The sequence below is a fragment of the Neomonachus schauinslandi genome, chromosome 10, assembly GCF_002201575.2.
Source record: "Neomonachus schauinslandi chromosome 10, ASM220157v2, whole genome shotgun sequence".
Taxonomy (NCBI): Eukaryota; Metazoa; Chordata; class Mammalia; order Carnivora; family Phocidae; genus Neomonachus; species Neomonachus schauinslandi.
Genome location: NC_058412.1, coordinates 121,125,787 through 121,148,567, shown reverse-complemented (window position 1 = coordinate 121,148,567; position 22,781 = coordinate 121,125,787). Strand labels below are relative to the sequence as shown.

The 22,781-nt window shown below is 42.6% G+C and overlaps 1 protein-coding gene across 1 annotated transcript in view; it reads left to right on the top strand.

Moving 5' to 3' along the window:
- The window catches only part of PTPRT (protein tyrosine phosphatase receptor type T), an 831,114-nt gene that overhangs the window by 201,008 nt on the left and 607,325 nt on the right, over nt 1-22,781 (top strand). The window contains exon 7 of the mRNA XM_044919044.1: nt 509-802. Coding sequence (XP_044774979.1) covers nt 509-802 — 294 coding nt within the window. The remainder of the gene's footprint in view (nt 1-508; nt 803-22,781) is intronic.

Here is a 22,781-nt window from a genome sequence, read left to right as displayed (position 1 = left end):
TCCACTGACAACCTCTGTGTTGCTATGAAAGAAATGTTTGTAAATCTCAGACCCCCCTGGGCTTTGAACCAAACTCCACTTTAGTAAAGCATGTTCTCATTTGAGGATAGAAAACAGAATATTAATCTAGGCATCTTTGCTGTGTTCTAGAAAATCCATTTACCCACTGTTGCCTTCTTTCTTCATTTCCTTTATTTATTTTTTTAAATTTTACTGTGTTATGTTAGTCACCATACAATACATCATTGGTTTTTGGTGTGGTGGTCCACGATCCATTGTTCATTTCCTTTAAATGAAGGAGATATGGTAGTGTGGGAGAAGGAATACTAACTCAGGTATTCACATACAAAATCATGGCAATTTGAGTAGGATGTGAATGGAGTTAAGAAAGGGATCTGAGCGACTGTATATAGCTCTCTCTGGAATTCTGTCCTCGTCCTTACATGCTTCGATTCTTCTCCCTAAACCGCTTGGGTCTGACATCCTTTGCTGATTCCTTGTCTTCCAGAGCCTCCCACACCCATCGCCCCCCCAGAGCTGCTGGCCGTAGGGGCCACATACCTGTGGATCAAGCCAAATGCCAATTCTATCATCGGTGATGGCCCCATCATCCTGAAGGAGGTGGAATATCGCACCACCACGGGCACTTGGGCCGAGACCCACATAGTTGACTCTCCCAACTATAAGCTGTGGCATCTGGACCCTGACGTGGAGTATGAGATCCGGGTGCTGCTCACACGACCAGGGGAGGGAGGCACGGGGCCACCAGGGCCTCCCCTCACCACCAGAACCAAATGTGCAGGTAAGAACTTCGTTTATAGCTCCATTTTGAGAGGTTGGGCAGTTGATCCTCCTCCTGGCATCAGTGACAATCATCCCGAAACTTCTCTGATGGGAGTGTGCATCCTGTTGTAGGGAGCAATAGCCAGGGTTTTGGTCTTGCCTTAGAGGACTTTCAGGGTCTGGCAGTAACTCTGGAGATGGCCTAGCTTTGACTGTGGTTCGTAAAGCCACCTGACTCCAGCTATGTCAGGGAGACATTCCTGGTCCTGACAGTGTTTCCAGTGGGACATTGGTTCTGTCTCTGCAAGGACTTCTGGTGTCTCCGTATGTCTGAGGCTTCCTAGTACTAAAAGTGTCCCTGAGGGTTCTTGGTCTTAGGTCCCTGAGGGCTCCTGGCCCTGTGTGCCTTGTTAAAGGCCTTGTTTGAACTATATCCCTGAGTCCTTCTGATTCTTGTTATATATCTAAGGTGTTTGTGATTTTAACTTTGTCTGTGAGGATCCATGGCTGGGCCTATGACCCTAATGAGCCCTTGGTTTTCATAGTTTCCCTGAGGGTTCCTCCTTCTGTCTCTGAAGGGTTCCTGGTGCCAACCATATCTTGAGTACCTCCTGGCTCTGAAAGTGTCTTTCAGTGGATTCTGGAACTGCTTTAATCTCTAAGAACTTTCTGGCTCTGTATCCCTCGGAGCCTCCTAGTTCCAACCTGAGAGTCTGGACTAGGACTCCCTCCAGGGGTTGTCTGGATTCTGTATCTCTGCAAGCTCCTGGCTCAGTGCACTCTGGGGGCTAGTGACTCCAGCACTTTCTCTGAGGTTTTTGGATGCCGCTTAAGAGTTTGGTGTCTGGGACTGTGTCTAAGAAGATTCTTTTGATCCAACTGCATAAATATTTCTGGGGACTCCAGGCTTCTGGAGGAGCATTGGCTAGGATTGTATCTCTGACTGTATCCCTGATATGTTCCAGCTCTGAATGGAACTCAAGAAGTTAAAAGAACTTAGTGTTTTGCTTTGTCTTGTTTTGTTTTCCTTTATATCCCATTATTTGTATTTTCTCATTTTTCTCCTCTAACCATTTGATGTAAGTACTTTTATCTCATATATACATGAAGAAATAGAGACCCAATATTTTAAGACTTTTTGTACAAAGGGGTAGAATTGACCACTGGCACAGTCAGAATTTGCATTCAGGTTTTTCTGACCCTAATGCCATTGATGATCGGTCACACCACAGTGCAAACAGAGGGGTGTGCGCCATCAGCATGGAATACAGAGCTTCCACTGGTGGGCAAGGGATGTGGCAGCATGGGCCATTGGCTTCCACTGGGAAAAGAGTCACTGATGGCTTCTGGGTGGGGAGAAAAGGACCCATCAGCACAGTGACCTCATAGAACAAGAAAGCACAGCAAAATACAGTTAGCTCTACTATAATGTGACCTATGTGTCCCTAAAAATCACTGCAATATGGAAAGTTATACAGTAAAAACCATCAGAGTAACGGGAAAAAGTACTGAAGTACTACTTCATCAGTGACACATTTAAAAAGAGAGGGAAGTCAGTAAAAGTGATGGCACAGTGTCCCGCATGTTAATGGTGTAGGATATGCATATATACTGCAGTGTATATGAGGTGTTTCCTTGAAGGGACCCGAAGTTTGCTTTGGAAGTGTGTGTCAGAAAGGTTGCAACCTGTGGGCAACAGTGGTGGTGAAGAGTGCTTTCTGAACATGGTGGAAAGTCGTGCCATCCGCTGTGGATGGATGTGGCTCTTAGCACGTCCAGCCAATGGGCGTAGCAAGTGGATGTTTGAGGTGGGTACGTTCTGTGTATTCCTGTGTGGCTCCGTTGAGCTGGGTGGAGTTTTCTGCTTCAGTAGTGTTTTCCACACAGAATCACACATAGCAAGTGTGACATTCGTGTTATGCTCAAATTGTCCCCTAATATGTCAATCACGTTGGAACAACATTCGTGTTGTCAAAACAAGAGCTATAGCAGAATTGACGGTAATCATTCTTAAGTACCTCAGTAGTGCATCTTGACAGTATGGAACCCAAGGTTAGTGAGGATGTCCATTGCTTGGGAATATTCTTTTGAACGTCATCAAACCACTGTGATAAATGGAAATGCCATTTTCTTGATTATTTTCAAAAGCGGACCTTTTGTAAAATTCCTTATTGAAACCCGATTATGAAACCTATTTTAGGACATAAGATTATGTTATTAAACAAGGTAATACCTTATCTCAGCTTTGCAATTCAATATTCATCCATAAAAGTAATTGATTTGATCCTGCCGATGAGACTTTTCTCTTTCCACGGGGTAAATCTAAGAGTTTCCAGGGTTTCTGATCTTTATAAATGATACTCAAAGTACTTTAGCAGCCCCCATGGACTTATTTGTTGATGATCATATAATACATTTTTGAAATTCAATCGCAAGATGATCATCTCAATAAAAATTTACAATCTATTGCAAACTGTTGCCACGACTGTGTAATGGATTTTACATGTGGAAAGCACAATTGTCTGACTATCACTATAAAAATTATGAGTTGAAATGCTGTTTGTGGTTTTATATTTCAAAAAATGTTGGTGTTTAAGTAAGTTACAGCTAAAATCTTAAATAACCCACATTTTACAAAATGTGTCATCAAGAACATAATCTTCTCTCCCACATTGCCACTGATGGTAGAATGTTCTTTGCCTCATAATTAATTTTTAAGTGGATTTCAGGGCTGGTATCCATTTGTGGATGCTGTTTATTGGGGTTGGTACTCTCTGAGTACCCCCCCATTCCTTTTTCTATTATCAATCACACTGGAAATGTACTCATTATTTTGCAAAACAGAATATGAGAGAATGTGGAATGTGGAAGGTGTAATTTCTGCCCACAGGAATTTACAGACTCCGTTAAGATTCCAGCAAAACAGCAAAAAGGGTAAAACATAAACATAAAGTCGAATATTGAAATAGCATGCTTCCTGGAGAAAGAGCAGGTTGCTGTGGAAAAGCAGTGCTCTTAAAGTGGTCTGGAGCACTGGTTCTCAAAACGTAGTCCCTGGACCAGCAGCATCAGCATCACTGGGGGATGCATTAGAAATGCAAATTCTTAGGCCCCATGCCCTGACCGAATGATTCAGAAATTCTGGGGGTGGAGCCCAGAAATCTGTCCTTGAAGGAGCCCTCTGAGTGATGCTGAGGCACACCCACATTGAAGAACCACTGGTATACCGTGCCACACCAGCATGCCACTCTGGGGGGGTGCCCATTATGTTGATCCTTAAGGCAGCTCCAAGAGGTAGACGGGAGGAAGACTAAGGCTCAGAATCATCAGACCAAGGTCACAGATCAATTCAGTGTTTAGCACTAAGTCTCTTGGCCCAGGGAGCTCCCCATCACATGGTTTGATGGAGTCTACTCTCCATGCGTCCTCTGGAGCATGGGCTTGGGTAGTAGGGAGCCTGGCAATTATGGAGACCAGCCTCATGGTCTAGTCCACTGCAGCCATAGGCCTTCCCGTCAAACATCTCTGGAGCCCCTTCCCTGGGCCAGACTCTGTGCGGGGCTCTGGTGGCAGAGGCTTAAAGCAGGAGCTCAGGCTACAAGTGCCCAGGTATAGCTCAGGAAGATACCAGGGGGCCAGTTCAGCAAGGGCAGATGGGGATGTATTCTGGTTCTTCTAGGTCCGACAGGCCACTGGCTAGGTATGTCCTTGGTGCATCAGGAGTGGGGTTTCACCTTTAAGAGTGGAGATGGTCAAGAGTTTGTCGACACAGCAGCATCCTAGCCCAATAGTCTGTGGAGTTCAGAACGAGACTTTTAGCCAGTTAAGCCAGAACTTGGACAGACTATCAGATAGGGCATGTGGGGGTGAGAGAAGAGGGCCAAAGACGATACTCCTAGGCTTTTGGTTTGGATGGCTGAGAGATGAGTGGTGGAACTGCTTTCTGGGATGGAAAACAATAGCTGGGTTCGGGGCAAGGGAGTGTGTTCAGGTTTGAAGATGTTATTTTTGGGGTAAAAATGCCCAGCAAGTGATGGCATTGGAAACATAGAGCCTAGGAGAGACCAGCGGGCTACCTCTTCATCTTCCCTGAGAACCACCTGATGGAACCTGCATTGTAGAATCGAAGGGACTTCTTAGTACCAGTGAATGCAGTCTCATTTTCTTTCGTCATGCTATTCCCTGGAGATGCCCCATTCATTCGTTTTTTTTTTTTTTCATTTATCATTTTGTTCATTTTGTTCTTTTGCTCAGTTTAATCATTTGCCATCCTTCCTGAGATACAGGCATGTGCTGCATATGTGATCATGTACATCAAAGTGCTTTGAAAAGCTCAAAATACTCTTCAGATGCCTGTAATAAAACAAATTATTTTTTTAATTAGATTTATTTTTTTATTATGTTATGTTAATCACCATGCATTACATCATTCGTTTTTGATGTAGTGATTCATGATTCATTGTTCGCATATAACACCCAGTGCTCCATGCAGTACGTGCCCTCTTTAATACCCATCACCAGGCTAACCCATTATTGGTTGCTGCTACTGTTCAGGATGTTGTGATTATGAATTTTTTTTCCTTCTCATTGCATCCTCTGGGATTGCACAGGATTTTATTTTATTTTATTATTATTTTTATTTTTTTATTATTATGTTATGTTACTCACCATACATTACATCATTAGTTTTTATTATGCTCTGTTAATCACCATACATTACATCATTAGTTTTTGACGTAGCGTTCCATGATTCATTGTATATAACACCCAGTGCTCCATGCAGAACGTGCCCTCCTTTTTTTTTTTTTTAAAGATTTTATTTATTTATTTGAGAGAGAGAATGAGATAGAGCATGAGAGGGGGGAGGGTCAGAGGGAGAAGCAGACTCCCTGCCGAGCAGGGAGGCTGATGCGGGACTCGATCCCGGGACTCCAGGATCACGACCTGAGCCGAAGGCAGTCGCTTAACCAACTGAGCCACCCAGGCGCCCAGAACGTGCCCTCCTTAATACCCATCACTGGGCTCACCCATCCCCCCACTAAAACCCTCAGTTTGTTTCTCAGGGTCCATAGTCTCTCATGGTTCATCTCCCCCTTCATTCTTCCCCTCCTGCTATCTTCTTCTTCTTCTTCTTCTTCTTTTTTTTTTTTAACATATAATGTATTCTTTGTTTCAGGGGTACAGGTCTGTGATTCAACAGTCTTGCACAATTCACAGTGCTCACCATAGCACATACACTCCCCAGTGTGTATCACCCAGCCTCCGCATCCCTCCCACCCCCCACCACTCCAGCAACCCTCAGTTTGTTTCCTGAGATTAAGAATTCCTCAAATCAGTGAGGTCATATGATACATGTCTTTGTCTGATTGACTTATTTCGTTCAGCATAACACCCTCCAGTTCCATCCACATCGTTGCAAATGGCAGGATCTCATTCCTTTTGATGGCTGCATAATATTCCATTGTATATATATAGCACATCTTCTTTATCCATTCACCTGTCGATAGACATCTTGGCTCTTTCCATAGTTTGGCTATTGTGGACATTGCTGCTATAAACATGGGGGTGCACGTACCCCTTTGGATCCCTACTTTTGTATCTTTGGGGTAAATACCCAGTAGTGCAATTGCTGGATCATATGGTAGCTCTATTTTCAACTTTTTGAGGAACCTCCATACTGTTTTCCAGAGTGGCTGCACCAGCTTTCATTCCCACCAACAGTGTAGGAGGGTTCCCCTTTCTCCACATCCCTGCCAACATCTGTTGTTTGTGATTATGAATTGTTAAAACAGGAAGTCTTACATGTCCATTTGTCTGGACTGACTGGCAGGTGAAGGGATGGGCCATATTCTTTTGTTCTTCATCATCTCATGGGAGATCCTACTTCAGAACCTGATGATCCTAGTCTGGACTCTCAAAGGTTTTCTTGTCTAGAACAGTGGATGGTTTTCTGTGGCACATCTCCAACAGCAGACATCCAGGGATAGGACTTGGGTCCTAGGAGGGCTGTCTGTTGCCGATCCAGCCTCACCTTGAGTGCTATCTCTAATGGAAAGCTCAGTATCACCCATAGCAGACCATTTAACTTTGTGGATCCTGGGGGTTGCCATTACTCTGTACCTAATACTAGCTGGTTATCACAAAACTCTGGATGGGGTCCTATATAGGAGTGGAGTGTCCTTTAGGTTCAAAAGAGCAGAGGCTGCTAGCATCAATATCTGGATTTCACAAGGAGAACCAAGGTCAGTGGCATTGAGAATGGGGGCGAGAGCCAGCAATTGGGGAAGGCCAGTGAGATGAGGAGAGATGCAGACACACCCTTGGTCCAATTCATCTTCTCTCCAGGTAACACTTTTAATGGCCCGAGCACCTGCTTGTTGATGCCTTAAAACTCTCATGCAGAATCAGACAGAAGAAATTCTCCCTCATTGTCACCTGAATCTGGCTCCCTTCAACACCCACTTATATATGGATCTGGTTTTACTCTCAGGAGACATATTCCTCCTTATCTCAGGAACAGGTCCTTAGCAACCCAAAGTTATCTCTCTTACACTCTGGAAATCTATTCCCTTCATCCTTAGAAGCCCTGCTTGAGCCAGACGCTCGACAATAACCGTCACTTCACAGTTGTGGAGCCACAAATCAACAATCTGGCAAACTAGTGATCGTAACACCCCCTCCCCCAACCGTGATTGCTTTCTCCCTGTAAATCAAAGGCCCCCTTGCCTGGGCACCCACTTCATTGTGGGCTCACATTGTTCAGGTTTTCCAAATGGAAAGTGACTTTGTACAGCCCGGAATGTGACACACACTGCTGATTTGGAGAGCTCTCTTCTTCTTTCCCTCCACCTGAGGTTTGATTGCACATTATATTTTATTTACATATTTATGGATTCCTACTTGAAGTGATATGTGTCTGTCTCTCTTCTCTAAGGGAATAAGGAGGAATTCAAATTGCTGGGCTCAATGAAGTGAGAGCAGTCATTAGAATTGAGTGAGAAGAATTGGGGCTTTAGAGCCAAGAAGAATCTGGTTTTTATTTCCAGCTGGTACTTGCTGTCTGGATGACTGTGCACCTTCCTGTGGTTCTGCTGCTTTTCTTCATTTACAGGAGATTACAACACAGTGTTTTCTTGTGAAGCCTCAGTGATATAAGTTAGAAGCCTAGTAGAGAACCCAAAACATAGAAGCCCCTTAATGAACATTATTTGGGAAAAAAAAAAAAAATAGTCTTCAGGCCTAGGAAGGAGGGTGTCAGGATCTAAACCGATTGCTTTCATTCTGGCATGATGGACCCTGTCATAAAGGACTTCTCTAGTGCTCTTGTCTTTCCTTTCTCAGAAAGTGGTGGGTGAGTACAGCAGCTCAGAGCTGCAGGGAAGATGTGAAAGGAAAGGCTTTGCAGGTGCGCTGGAGTCCTTGATGCATGCTTGCAGGGCACAGAGGTGGGTGTAATGGTACCTGCTAATGGGGTCGGGGGTGTAGATAGGAGTTGCGCTTTTTCCAGTTTGGTCTTAGTCCCAAGTAAGAGAGAGAAGCATGTTATCCAGACCCATCTCTTTTCTGGGAGGCCAAGGCTTGTGAACATGAGAACTTGCAAACAGGCATGGAGGTGAGTTAGTCTTCACTCTCTTCAATGAGCATCCTCAGGCAGGCTCTCTGTTTTCAGTCTAGCCTGCAGTTCTAGGGTGGAGTGGAAGGATAGAAAGAGAGAAGGAGGAACTGAGGGTCTAGAAAATAGAACAAAGCCATGTAACTGGCCTTTTTGCTTTTTTGTTTTTCTTAAGTTTCTATAAGCATCAGCTTCAATAGGGGTAGTATTACCTGGCCTAACTCTTAGGGCTCTGAATTAGAAGCAAATGGAGCTTCTTTCTGAGCAGGATGATGGTATGAGCCCAGACATCTAACTCCCATCTCTGCTCTGCCATAATCCTGGTGTGATTACCCATGAGTCTTAGGGAAGCACAGCAGGATCAACCAGTAGTAGTCAGATCACCATCCCACCCAGAATCAAAGCAAAATCTGAAGACCAATGGAGAAATTTCCAACACCATGACAAACTAGGGAAAGAAAGTCTTCCATGCATGGCACACCAGGCTCAAAGGGACATTGTTGCCCAAGTTGTGCCGGTGAGCTCAGACTGGAGGCGCCCACAGAAGATGGATTTTGACAACCACTTGTGCACAATGATTTGGAGAAGCAGTCCTCATTCTTCCACTTTTCCTTTCCTCCTCTGCTTCCTCTGTTGCTTCTGTGCCTCCTTCCTCCCCTGGAACATAGGACCATGGAGGAGAGATGAGGGGATGAAGAGAGAGAAAGCCTGCTCTCACCATACTTGGTTCAGGAGTTGCTGCATGAGCCAAAGGGTATCTGCACGCGAGCAGGCATCTGCTGGGGCATGAGATGTCCCTCTCCTTGCAGACCCTCTCCCCTCCCTCCCTCTGCACACATGATGTCTACAGGTGGCTACCTTGGAGCCCCTCACTTGGTTTAGGGAAGATGAGGAGAAAAGCTAAAGCCTTCTTCCCTTACCCCTATTCACAACCTCCAGGAGTCTCTTCTCCCAGTCTGTGTGGCCTCCTTGTTGTGTGGGCCGAGTGTGGTGTTGGAGTGGAGAGGGAGGGTCCAGTTGGGTGCCTCTGATGGTCTCAAAAAGGACATCTGGAAGTGCCTCAGCTGTTCTCTGGAGGGTGTGGTAGTACTTACTCCTTAATCTTCTTGGTTTTGTAGCCTTGGGTAAAATTCCCAAGTAACAAGAAAAACCCTATTAAACATCCTGTTACTTTTAGATTTTTCTGCTCCCCCATGATCCTTAGAGAACTAGGGCCTGGAGGGTAAAGTACAATAAGTCAACAAACATACCCTGGTAAATACTCCCCAAAAACATACCCTGGTAATACTCAGTAATACTTTCCGAGATTAGAAGAAAAAGTGAGCCATGGAGAGGTAGTATTAATGATAATAAAAGTTGTTTATCAAACTTGCTGGATTAAAAAAATAGCTCCCAAATACTTTAAAATTGGAGGTAGTCATTCCTCTACCTGTGAAAATCTTGAGCCAACAACACAAAGAAGTTGGATGATTATAGTAATGAGAACCACAGTTACCCAGTGTTGAGTTTCTGTAGTATGCAAGGCTCATAGCATTGAGCTTGTTTTGAAGACTTTACTTGGAATTCTTGCAGCAACTTAATGGGGGAAGAGGGGTGGCGGCGGGTATAATTTCCTCCACTCACTGTCTGGAAGGTAAGTGACTTACCCAAAGCCATATACCTGACTAGGTGGCCTAGCTGGGAACAGAGCATTGAACTACATAGCTACAAAGCTCGAGCTCTTTCTAAAATGACCCCCAGAGGGGCGCCTGGGTGGCTCAGTCGTTAAGCATCTGCCTTCGGCTCAGGTCATGATCCCAGGGTCCTGGGATCGAGCCCCACATCGGGCTCCCTGCGCTGCGGGAAGCCTGCTTCTCCCTCTCCCACTCCCCCTGCTTGTGTTGCCTCTCTCGCTATGTCTCTCTCTGTCAAATAAATAAATAAAATCTTAAAAAAAAATAAAATAAAATGACCCTCAGAATCCAGCATCATTATGAAAGCATAAGGCGCTGTGACCAAGTTGGGTTTATTCCAGAAAGGCACTGATGAAAAATATTGAATACTGGAACAGCTATTGGTATAATGCCTCATACTAGTAGGTCAAAGGATAAAAACCATCTGATCTCCAGAGAGGCTGATAAGTGATTTGAAAAAAAAATCAGCTTTCATTACTGATCAGAATTCTCAATAAGCTAGGAATGGAAAGGCACTTTTTTTTCTTTTTCCCTAGGAGCAAATATTCTTACAGCATCAAAGCCTAGAGAATAAACTAAACAACAACAAAAAGTTAGGATTACCAAGAGATTTGGTAGTATGGTCAGACACAAAGCAAATAAACAAAAATCAATAGCGATATGCCAGTAATAACCATATAAAAATAAAATGTATCCTATTCTCAAATGCAATTATAAATACTTAGGAGTAAACCTAGAAATATGTAGAAACTATGTATGAAAACACACACATCTGTAAAACTTTACTGAGGATAATAAAGCAAGACCTGAATAAATGGAGAGATACATCATGTAGTTGGATTAGCACATTTAATATTGTGGGGGTGTCAGTTCTCCCCGAGTTAATATATGGGTTTAATTCAATTGCAGTCAAAACCCGGATTCTTTTTGGAATTTGACAAAGTGATTTCAAAATTGATCTGAAAATAATATAGAGGAGAAGAAAATAGAGCGCTTTAAAAAAGTGGTGTGGGGGTCACTTCACTGTGAAATATCAACATGTGTCATAGCTATAATCATTGAAGCCCAGAAAATAATCCAGTACGTAGTGAAACTAGCTGTTAACATTTATATGAATGGAGAATTGCTTAACAGTCTATTTGTAATTGGTTAATAATTTGGAAAAATAGAATGCATTGCATATATATTATGATATGCTAAATAAATTCTGGATTGATTAAGAACTTAAAAGCAGAAAAAAGCAAGAACCAGAGGAAACTAAATATTGTTCTTTTATTACGAGGACCTTTCAGTTCATTGAAAGCAAACAAATATGCCATTGAGTCACAGTTCACAAATTTTACTATGTAAAAAGAAAAGGAGAAGAAAAACTTCTATATTAACAAAATTCAAAAAGCAAATGGGTAAGCTGGGTGTGGGAAAATATGACAGAATCGATAAGATAGGGATAATATTCTTACATAAAAGAACTCTAACAAGTCAATAAAAATGTCATTATACTGATAGAAAAAAAAGGCCAAAAAGTATTGACAGGTAATTTTCAAACCAAATATGAATGGTGAAGAACAAATTTAAAATGTCCAGTGTCACAGATAATCAAATTAAGTGCATTGTTAACCTGTAAGATGACCGAAATATATCTATTTTTAATTGGTAAAAAATCAGCGTTGGCAAGGAGCAATGAAGCGGTCTCTCAGAGGTGTTGCTGCAGGTGGGTTAACTGGCACAGCGTCTTTAGAGGACAATTTGCTAATTTTTTTCTTCTAACAAAATAATCAGAGCTGCACAAGAGGAGCTGTATGCATGGAGGTCGTCACTGCATTATTTATAAGGGCAAAAACTTGGAAATCACTTACATGCCCCAACAATAGGAGCACAGTTAAGGAAAATTCTTGTGCATGCACACAGTGAATTCTATGCTGGCATTACCAACCGTGTATTTCATAGAATATCTGATGGCATGGGTCAGTGTTCATGCTATGGTAAGTTCAAAAAAATCAGCTTGCAAAACTGCATGTGTAATTACTGTCCCAGTTTTTTTTGAAATATAAATATGCAGCCCATGTACCAGCTGGTGAGTTTATCAGAGCTATAAAGTATTGACCAGAATTCCCCGTTCCAAATCCTGCACCTGGTCTGATCCTGCCCCCTAGATTCCCAGGGAAGCCCATGTTACCCTCCCCCGCCCATTGACTGCCTGCCCTGAGTTCTAGAACATCACTCTGTTTCTCCTGGCTGTCCCAACTGGACCGAATATGGAACTGGTCTCTCTCCACCACTCTCCCAAAGCTGCGTGGACACAAGGCTCTTTCTTCTCCCGATGCTTGATGGGACACAGGCAAGGGATTGCCTTGCTCTGCTACCAGCAAACAACTTGAAATCCTTCTGTAGACTTAAAGGTCCTTGTAGTGGGCAAGGATTTTGCATCATCTTCTTTCCCTCCCAGATCAACCAGGTGATGCAAAGTCTTCTCATTTCCAGAGCAGTTTCTCTTTCCCCTGATTGATTCCAGCTTTAGCTCCAGGCCTTTCTTTGCATACCTTTTGCATTGAAGTGCACGCTAAAAAGGAGTGTGGAGAGGGCGACTAATGTGCTGAGATCAAATCCTTTTTTTAGTGAGAACAACCTTCCCTTAAAAAAAAAAAGTGTTTTAATTTATCTGCCCTCATGTGCATGCACAGTCACACATACCATATATATGCTATATATTTGTAAGTAAATATATGTATTCAGTAAGTTGTAGGCCACTGTAAACAGTTTCTGCTTCATTGTGTTGTATAAAATGTGTACAAATGAAAAGTAGGTTTCCCCCTCAGAGTCAAATGTGAACGTGAAAGATAGTTATAAATTATAAAGCACTCTATATAAATGTGAGAGGTTATTTTTATCATAGTGTATCATTGACATTCTTGGAAGGTACACACACTTGCTGAGCCCTGGGATGTGAACACAACTTTGTGCTGTGTTCAAATGGAGCAGGGCACAGTCAGATTAGGGGTTTGCCCCATCTGAGTTGGAATCCAGGTTCTGTCATTAGGATGCTGGGCAGCTTTGGGCAATTTGCTTAACTTCTCTGAACCATTTTCCAATTAAATGTGGATACTACTACTTACATAATTGAATAGAAGTTAGGGTCATTGTATTAATGATGGCTAATGCACTGAATCTGCTTGCAACCCCACAAGGAAGGTAGGTACCATCATCACCATCACTACCAAAGTCTAGAGAAGTTAAGTATTTTTTTGCAAATCGCAATGATTAGTAAGTGGCTAAGGTTAGAGCCCGTGGAGTTTGACTCTGATTCCTGCTCTTACCCAGCTGGCCATATAAGCTTGGCACAGTGCTCTGAACTGTAGTAGGTGCTTAGTAAATGGGAGATTTGGCAGTTGAACACCCTAGAGACTCTCTCCCTATCCAGGCCCTCCTAACCAGTGAGCCCAAAGACCTTCACTGCAGTGGGCTCAAGGGGCACAATGGGTAGCCACTTGCTCTGCTTCCAAAGGAAAGGGATTGATTGACTTCATGAGAGAGGGAAGCCGGTGTCAGTCATGGTTTCTGCATGACACTCACCATTGTCTTGACCCACAGTCATTTGGAGATGCTTAAGGGGGGCTGTGGCAGGAGCTGAGAGTGGAAGCTGGGGCGTCTTTCAGGACCCAGCAGGGAATGGCTCTCCATCTGCCATTGCCATATAGATTTCCAGAGCTGGGGATGTCTTGGATCACTGGGGGCATATGCATCTCTTCCACCCAACCCTTTTCCCAGCTGTGTCCAGGGCTGCTACAGCTACTATGGGGGTTGTTAATTCTGCACTTCCTTCATTGTCCTCTTGGTCTTCATACTTGAAAAAAAATGAAACAGTATTAATGCCAAAGCACATTTTTGGAAAGAGAACATACATTCCATATACCAATTAGTATTTTTTTTTTTTGCTAGTGCATATTCCCTTTCTTTTTTTTTATCTGTAATTTTTTATTATTATTTTTTATTATGTTAATCCCCATACATTACATCATTAGTTTTAGAAGTAGTGTTCCATGATTCATTGTTTGCGCATAACACCCAGTGCTCCATGCAGAACGTGCCCTCCTCAATACCCATCACCAGGCTAACCCATCCTCCCACCCCCCTCCCCTCTAGAACCCTCAGTTTGTTTTTCAGAGTCCATCATCTCTCATGGTTCGTCTCCCCCTCCGATTTCCCCCCCCTTCATTCTTCCCCTCCTGCTATCTTCTTCTTCTTTTTTTTTCTTAACATATATTGCATTATTTGTTTCATAGGTACAGATCTGAGATTCAGCAGTCTTGCACAATTCACAGCGCTTACCAGAGCACATACCCTCCCCAGTGTCTATCACCCAGTCACCCCATCCTTCCTACCCCCCCCACTCCAGCAACTCTCGTTTGTTTCCTGAGATTAAGAATTCCTCAAATCAGTGAGGTCATATGATACATGTCTTTCTCTGTTTGACTTATTTCACTCAGCATAATACCCTCCAGTTCCATCCATGTCATTGCAAATGGCAAGATCTCATTCCTTTTGATGGCTGCATAATATTCCATTGTATATATGTACCACATCTTCTTTATCCATTCATCTGTCGATGGACATCTTGGCTCTTTCCACAGTTTGGCTATTGTGGACATTGCTGCTATAAACATCGGGGTGCACGTACCCTTTCGGATCCCTACTTTTGTATCTTTGGGGTAAATACCCAGTAGTGCAATTGCTGGAGCATATGGTAGCTCTATTTTCAACTTTTTGAGGAACCTCCATACTGTTTTCCAGAGTGGCTGCACCAGCTTGCATTCCCACCAACAGTGTAGGAGGGTTCCCCTTTCTCCGCATCCCCGCCAACATCTTTTGTTTCCTGACTTGTTCATTTTAGCCATTCTGACTGGTGTGAGGTGGTATCTCATTGAGCTTTTGATTTGGATTTCCCTGATGCCGAGCAATATTGAGCTCTTTTTCATGTGTCTGTTGGCCATTTGGATGTCTTCTTTGGAAAAATGTCTGTTCATGTCTTCTGCCCATTTCTTGATTGGATTCTTTGTTCTTTGGGTGTTGAGTTTGATAAGTTCTTTATAGATTTTGGATACTAGCCCTTTATCTGATATGTCATTTGCAAATATCTTCTCCCATTCTGTCGGTTGTCTTTTGGTTTTGTTGACTGTTTCCTTTGCTTTGCAAAAGCTTTTTATCTTGATGAAGTCCCAATAGTTCATTTTTGCCCTTGCTTCCCTTGCCTTTGGCGATGTGTCTAGGAAGAAGTTGCTGCGGCTGAGGTCGAAGAGGTTGCTGCCTGTGTTCTCCTTTAGGATTTTGATGGACTCCTGTCTCACATTGAGGTCTTTCAAGCATTTGGAGTCTATTTTTGTGTGTGGTGTAAGGAAATGGTCCAGTTTCATTCTTCTGCATGTGGCTGTCCATTTCTGGGCTCTCTATTCTGTTCCACTGATCTATGTGTCTGTTTTTGTGCCAGTACCATACTGTCTTGATGATGACAGCTTTGTAATAGAGCTGGAAGTCTGGAATTGTGATGCTGCCAGCTTTGCTTTTCTTTTTCAACATTCCTTTGGCTATTCGGGGTCTTTTATGGTTCCATACAAATTTTAGGATGATTTGTTCCATTTCTTTGAAAAAAGTGGATGGTATTTTGATGGGGATTGTATTGAATGTGTAGATTGCTCTAGGTAGCATTGACATCATCACAATATTTGATCTTCCAATCCATGAGCATGGAACGTTTTTCCATTTCTTTGTGTGTCTTCCTCAATTTCTTTCATGAGTATTTTATAGTTTTCTGAGTACAGATCCTTTGCCTCTTTGGTTAGATTTATGCCTAGGTATCTTACGGTTTTGGGTGCAATTGTAAATGAGATCGACTCCTTAATTTCTCTTTCTTCTGTCTTGTTGTTGGTGTATAGGAATGCCACTGATTTCTGTGCATTGATTTTATATCCTGCCACTTTACTGAATTCCTGTATGAGTTCTAGCAGTTTTGGGGTGGAGTCTTTGGGGTTTTCCACATAAAGTATCATATCATCTGCAAAGAGTGAGAGTTTGACTTCTTCTTTGCCGATTTGGATGCCTTTGATTTCTTTTTGTTGTCTGATTGCTGTGGCTAGGACTTCTAATACTATGTTGAATAGCAGTGGTGATAGTGGACATCCCTGCCGCGTTCCTGACCTTAGGGGGAAAGCTCTCAGTTTTTCCCCATTGAGAATGATATTCGCTGTAGGTTTTTCATAGATGGCTTTTATGATATTGAGGTATGTACCCTCTATGCCTATACTCTGAAGAGTTTTGATCAAGAAATGATGCTGTACTTTGTCAAATGCTTTTTCTGCATCTATTGAGAGGATCATATGATTCTTGTTCTTTCTTTTGTTAATGTATTGTATCACGTTGATTGATTTGCGGATGTTGAACCAACCTTGCAGTCCAGGGATAAATCCCACTTGGTTGTGGTGAATAATCCTTTTAATGTACTGTTGGATCCTATTGGCTAGTATTTTGGTGAGAATTTTTGCATCCATGTTCATCAGGGATATTGGTCTGTAGTTCTCCTTTTTGATGGGGTCTTTGTCTGGTTTTGGGATCAAGGTAATGGTGGCCTCATAAAATGAGTTTGGAAGTTGTCCTTCCATTTCTATTTTTTGGAACAGTTTCAGAAGAATAGGTATTAATTCTTCTTTAAATGTTTGGTAGAATTCCCCTGGGAACCCATCTGGCCCCGGGCTTTTGTTTTTTGGGAGATTTTTGATGACTGCTTCAATTTCCTTAGTGGTTATAGGTCTGTTCAGGTTTTCTATTTCTTCCTGGTTCAGTTTTGGTAGTTGATACATCTCTAGGAATGCATCCATTTCTTCCAGGTTATCTAATTTGCTGGCATAGAGTTGCTCATAATATGTTTTTATAATTGTTTGTATTTCTTTGGTGTTGGTTGTGACCTCTCCTCTTTCATTCATGATTTTGTTGACTTGGGTCATTTCTCTTTTCTTTTTGATAAGTCTGGCCAGGGGTTTATCAATCTTGTTAATTCTTTCAAAGAACCAGCTCCTAGTTTCGTTGATCTGTTCTACTGTTCTTTTAGTTTCTATTTCATTGATTTCTGCTCTGATCTTTATTATTTCTCTTCTCCTGCTGGGTTTAGGCTTTATTTGCTGTTCTTTCTCCAGCTCCTTTAGGTGTAGGGTTAGGTTGTGTACTTGAGACCTTTCTTGCTTCTTGAAAAAGGCTTGTATTGCTATATACTTTCCTCTTAGGACTGCCTTTGCTGCATCCCAAAGACTTTGAATAGTTGTGTTGTCATTTTCATTGGTTTCCATGTATTTTTTTAATTCTTCTTTAATTTCCTGGTTGACCCATTCATTCTTTAGTAGGATGCTCTTTAGCCTCCATGTATTTGAGTTCTTTCCGACTTTCCTCTTGTGATTGAGTTCTAGTTTCAAAGCATTGTGGTCTGAAAATAGGCAGGGATTGATCCTAGTCTTTTGGTACTGATTGAGACCTGATTTCTGACCTAGGATGTGATCGATTCTGGAGAATGTTCTGTGGGCACTAGAGAAGAATGTGTATTCCGTTGCTTTGGGATGGAATGTTCTGAATATGTCTGTGAAGTCCATTTGGTCCAGTGTGTCATTTAAAGTCTTTATTTCCTTGTTGATCTTTTGCTTAGATGATCTGTCCATTTCAGTGAGGGGGGTGTTAAAGTCCCCCACTATTATTGTATTGTTGTCGATGTGTTTCTTTGCTTTTGTTATTAATTGCCTTATATAATTGGCTGCTCCCATGTTAGGGGCATAGATATTTACAATTGTTAGATCTTCTTGTTGGATAGATCCTTTAAGTAGGATATAATGTCCTTCCTCATCTCTTATTACAGTCTTTGGTTTAAAATCTAATTTGTCTGATATAAGGATTGCCACCCCAGCTTTCTTTTGGTGTCCATTAGCCTGGTAAATGGTTTTCCACCCCCTCACTTTCAATCTGGGGGTGTCTTTGGGTCTAAAATGAGTCTCTTGCAGACAGCATATTGATGGGTCTTGTTTTTTATTCCAGTCTGATAGCCTGTGTCTTTTGATTGGGGCATTTAGCCCATTTACATTCAGGGTAACTATTGAAAGATAGGAATTTAGTGCCATTGTATTGCCTGTAAGGTGACTGTTACTGTATATTGTCTGTGTTCCTTTCTGGTCTATGTTGCTTTTAGGGTCTCTCTTTGCTTAGAGGACCCCTTTCAGTATTTCTTGTAGGGCTGGTTTCATGTTTGCAAAATCCTTTAGTTTTTGTTTGTCCTGGAAGCTTTTTATCTCTCCTTCAATTTTCAATGACAGCCTAGCTGGATATAGTATTCTTGGCTGCATATTTTTCTCGTTTAGTGCTCTGAATATATCCTGCCAGTCCTTTCTGGCCTGCCAGGTCTCTGTGGATAGGTCTGTTGCCAATCTAATATTTCTACCCTTGTAGGTTACATATCTCTTCTCCCGAGCTGCTTTCAGGATTTTCTCTTTATCTCTGAGACTCATAAGTTTTACTATTAGATGTCGGGGTGTTGACCTATTTTTATTGATTTTGAGAGGGGTTCTCTGTGCTTCCTGGATTTTGATGCCTGTTTCCTTCCCCAAATTAGGGAAGTTCTCTGCTATAATTTGCTCCATTATACCTTCTGCCCCTCTCTCTCTTTCTTCTTCTTCTGGGATCCCAATTATTCTAACGTTGTTTCGTCTTATGGTATCGCTTATCTCTCGAATTCTGCCCTCGTGATCCAGTAGTTGTTTATCTCTCTTTTTCTCAGTTTCTTTATTTTCCATCATTTGGTCTTCTATATCACTGATTCTCTCTTCTGCCTCATTTATCCTAGCAGTTAGTGCCCCCATATTTGATTGCACCTCATTAATAGCCTTTTTGATTTCGACTTGGTTAGATTTTAGTTCTTTTACTTCTCCAGAAAGGGTTTCTCTAATAACTTCCATGCTTTTTTCAAGCCCAGCTAGTATCTTTAAAGTGATGATTCTGAACTCTAGATCTGACATTGTACTAATGTCCGTATTGAGTAGGTCCCTGGCAGTCGGTACTACCTCTTGTTCTTTTTGTTGAGGTGATTTTTTCCGTCTTGTCATTTTGTCCAAAGGAGAATAGATTAATGAGAGAACAAATGTTAACAGGGTAACAACGTCCCCAGAAAATATACTCTAAACAAATCAGAAAAGACCTGAAGCAGTGGGAAAAGAAAGGGAAAGAGAGAAAAAAGAAAAAAGAAAAAGATAAAGATAAAAACAAACAAAAACAGAACAAAAAAAAGAAACAGAATATGATCAAATATGATCAGGCTGGTATATAGATCAGTGCCACACACTAGATTTGGGTGTATTTTGGTTTGTTAGAAGAAAGTGCCTCCCAAAATTTTAAAGAAAGAAAAACTTATATATGTACCTGTGACAGCGCGTTTCTATCTCTGGCACCCGACCCCGGGTGGAGTCTCCAAACCCAGCAGATTCCTGCGGTGCGCTCCCGCACCTCTCCTCCCAGGGGAAGAAGGTGAGTCTCCCTGGATCTGCTGCTTGTTGGGTCCCTGCTGGAGGAGCAGTGGCCCGACTGTGCCACGGATCATGGTTTATGGCAACCCCAAGCTGAGAGCCCACTCCTGGGCTCTGTCTCTGCAGCCGGCTTCCCCGCTCCGATACCTGGGAGCTCTGCCGCACTCAGGCACCCCCGGTCTTTCTGTGACCCCGAGGGTCCTGAGACCACACTGTCCCACGAGGGTTCCACCCCCCGCTTAGCCACCGGAGTGACGTCCCTCAGCAGAGCAGACTTCTAAACGTTCCGATTTTGTGCTCTGCGGCTCTATCACTTGCCAGAAGCGGCCGACGGAGGCCCCTCCCCCGCCGTCTATCCTCCCGAATATCGCCTCAGATTCACTTCTCCACACGTCCTACCTTCCAGAAAGTGGTTGCTTTTCTGTTCAGAGAGTTGTTGCTCTTCTTTTCTTCAATCTTCTGTTGAGTTCGTAGGTGTTCAGATTGGTTTGATCCCTATCCAGCTGAATTCCTGAGAGGAGCCGAAATCCAGGTCTCCTACTCCTCTGCCATCTTGCTCCACGCCCCCGCATATTCCCTTTCAATCACTGATCCCATTCTTAACATGTAATTATGCCCTGTGTGCCGTTTATAGCCCTCTCCTGTCACTCAGCACCATAAAGTTAATATTTTACAGGTTCTTAAGGAGTTTTCAATATTGTTTTAATGGTTCATCGTTTCCCTTAGAGTCTAATTACCATAACTTGCTAAATGATGCCTGTATTGTTGGATATTTGGGTGTTTCCAAAGTGTTCTCCTCTTCCAGCCTCTACGCTTCTGTTTGAATTATTTTCTTAGGCTAAATTTCAATGAGGTATTAAAAGGGAGAGATGTCCTTATGGCTTCTGCTACATTTCACAGATCACTTTCAGTGAAATAAGTATGCTGTTTTATAATGATATGAGTGCTTTCAGTGTAACCTTGGCAGAATTGTGGACCACGATTTTTTTTTTTAATTTTCCAATTTCAGAGGCATGAAGTTGTATTTCAAATCTGTCTACACCCTCTGCTTCTGCGTTCTCTTCAGCCTGCCCTAAATGTGCCAGCCACCACTCTGGTCTTTATTCTGTTCCTCATAAGCCCCATGGCCAGGCTCTTTGCTGCCTCCAGCCTTTGCATGAGCTGCTCCCTCTCCCTGGAACTCTCTTCCCCTGGTGACCCTCCATCCTCATTTCCAGGTCTCTTTAAAGCTGACTTCACGGAGAGACCTTGCTTGATGCCCTGGTCTAAGTCTCCTACAATTTCCCTATCTAACCATTTATAACACTGTTCACAGAATTTATCCCTCTTTGTAATCATCTGATTATGTGTGTATCTTCGTTTATTACATGCCCCTTCCATTAGACTGCACTCCCCAAGGACAGTACCCTCTTCTTCTCTGGTCGCTAGTACCTGACATCATGCCTGGCGCATAGTAGGCCCTTAGTAAATAGGTGTTGAATGCATATTGGGAAGATACACGTGTGCACTGTAGAAACTTTGGAAAATCAGAAATACACAGACAAAAATTTAAATGAGCCAACATGGCATCATCACTCAGCAATAAAAAGCTCTTACTGAGTTGGTAGTTTTAATTGTTTCATGTTCTACAGTTTACTCATTAATTTATTTTTGTCTTTGGTACACGGTGAGGTTTCAATTTGGTTATATCTGTGTGACCTATTATCCCAGCAGCACTGATGGAATAAGCTTAGAGTGTCCCAAACATTGAGGGGTTGGGGAGACAGGGTGAGGACTACTTGAGAGAAACAGAGAGAGAGAAAGAAGGGAAGGAAGCTGGGAACCTGACCCAAAGAAGCTTCTCCAAAGAAAGTCGATCAGAGTGAGGGTCCTAACTGCGAATCCCCTGACCTGACATAGTAGCTAAGCAGACACCCAGACCACAGTTAGGTAGACTCATTTTGGGAGGAAAGCTCCAGCCCTGCCCAAGTAGCCAGCACCACCTGTGTTTGCAAATTCTTTACTATCTTTCTAGAGCCTTTATAGCATCTCTGTTGCTCTTCACTGTGACTGAGACTAACCTGGATGATTGCCCCATTTTACACAGGGGGATGAGGAGACTCTCAGGAGTTAAGTGACTTTCCCTAAATCTCAAATCTCAAGGTAGCTGTGAAATAACATCTCCTGACCCCAAGCTCTTCAAACTCCTGCCCTTTGGCCACTACAGAAGGTTTCTAAGTGCTGTGAATATTGGATTAACCACATGGCTTGGCAGAAGGGTGGAGGGGATGGGGCAGAGGAGGCAGCTTCTGATTAATTGAATGTTTATTATTTTTTTTATTTGAAGGTTAAGCAGCAAATCCATTTAAACTTGGCTCAGACTAGTTTATATGGGACAGTATATGAACTAAACACAATAAAATTGAGCCCAGAGGAATTTCCCAGAGAAGAAGGAAGTCAATGTGACCCTTAATTGCCTTTTACAGTTGGTACATGTCCTTGATTGCTGTGCCCACCCCAAAGCATCTGATCAAAGCGATGCAGCTTGGACATCTAAAGGCCTCTTGCAGGCAGTAGAGGGCCATCCCCCTGTCCTGAGCTTTGCTAGATTCTACAGTCCCTGAGAACAGAGCCTTGTGCATTTCACCCTGGAATCTGGCTAGCGTATGCGGAGGTTTGAAGAATGGATGGGTGTACATCCTCAATTAGATGTGACTATCAAGGTAACGATATTCTGTGTTATGGGGGTTTAGGATTCAGAATAAATGGGCAGCAGGACACCTGTAATATGCCACACGAAATATCCCAAGAGCATGACACTTAATTCTGGCCCCATATTTTCAGAGACATCAGATGAGAGAGATGACTTAGGAGAGTGCTGGCCAGGTGGGATGAGCTATGAAACTGGTCATGTGAGCAGGCTGGAGACACTGACCAAGATGTTGGCTCGCCAGTTAGGGAGACTCTGATGCTTGGAGTTGTTCCAACTTCTACTGAACGTGTTGGGAAATTTAAGGCAGGTGGTCATTTTTTAATGGCACTTTGTAGTGATGATGAAAGAAATAGTTTTCATCATTTTTATTTTGGATGATACAGAAAAACTCTAAAAAGGAGTAAAGCCCAGCACTCAGAGTAACTACTCCAAATTTTGGTATAACTCTTCAAATTAGGGTTGTTTTTTTTTTTTTTTTT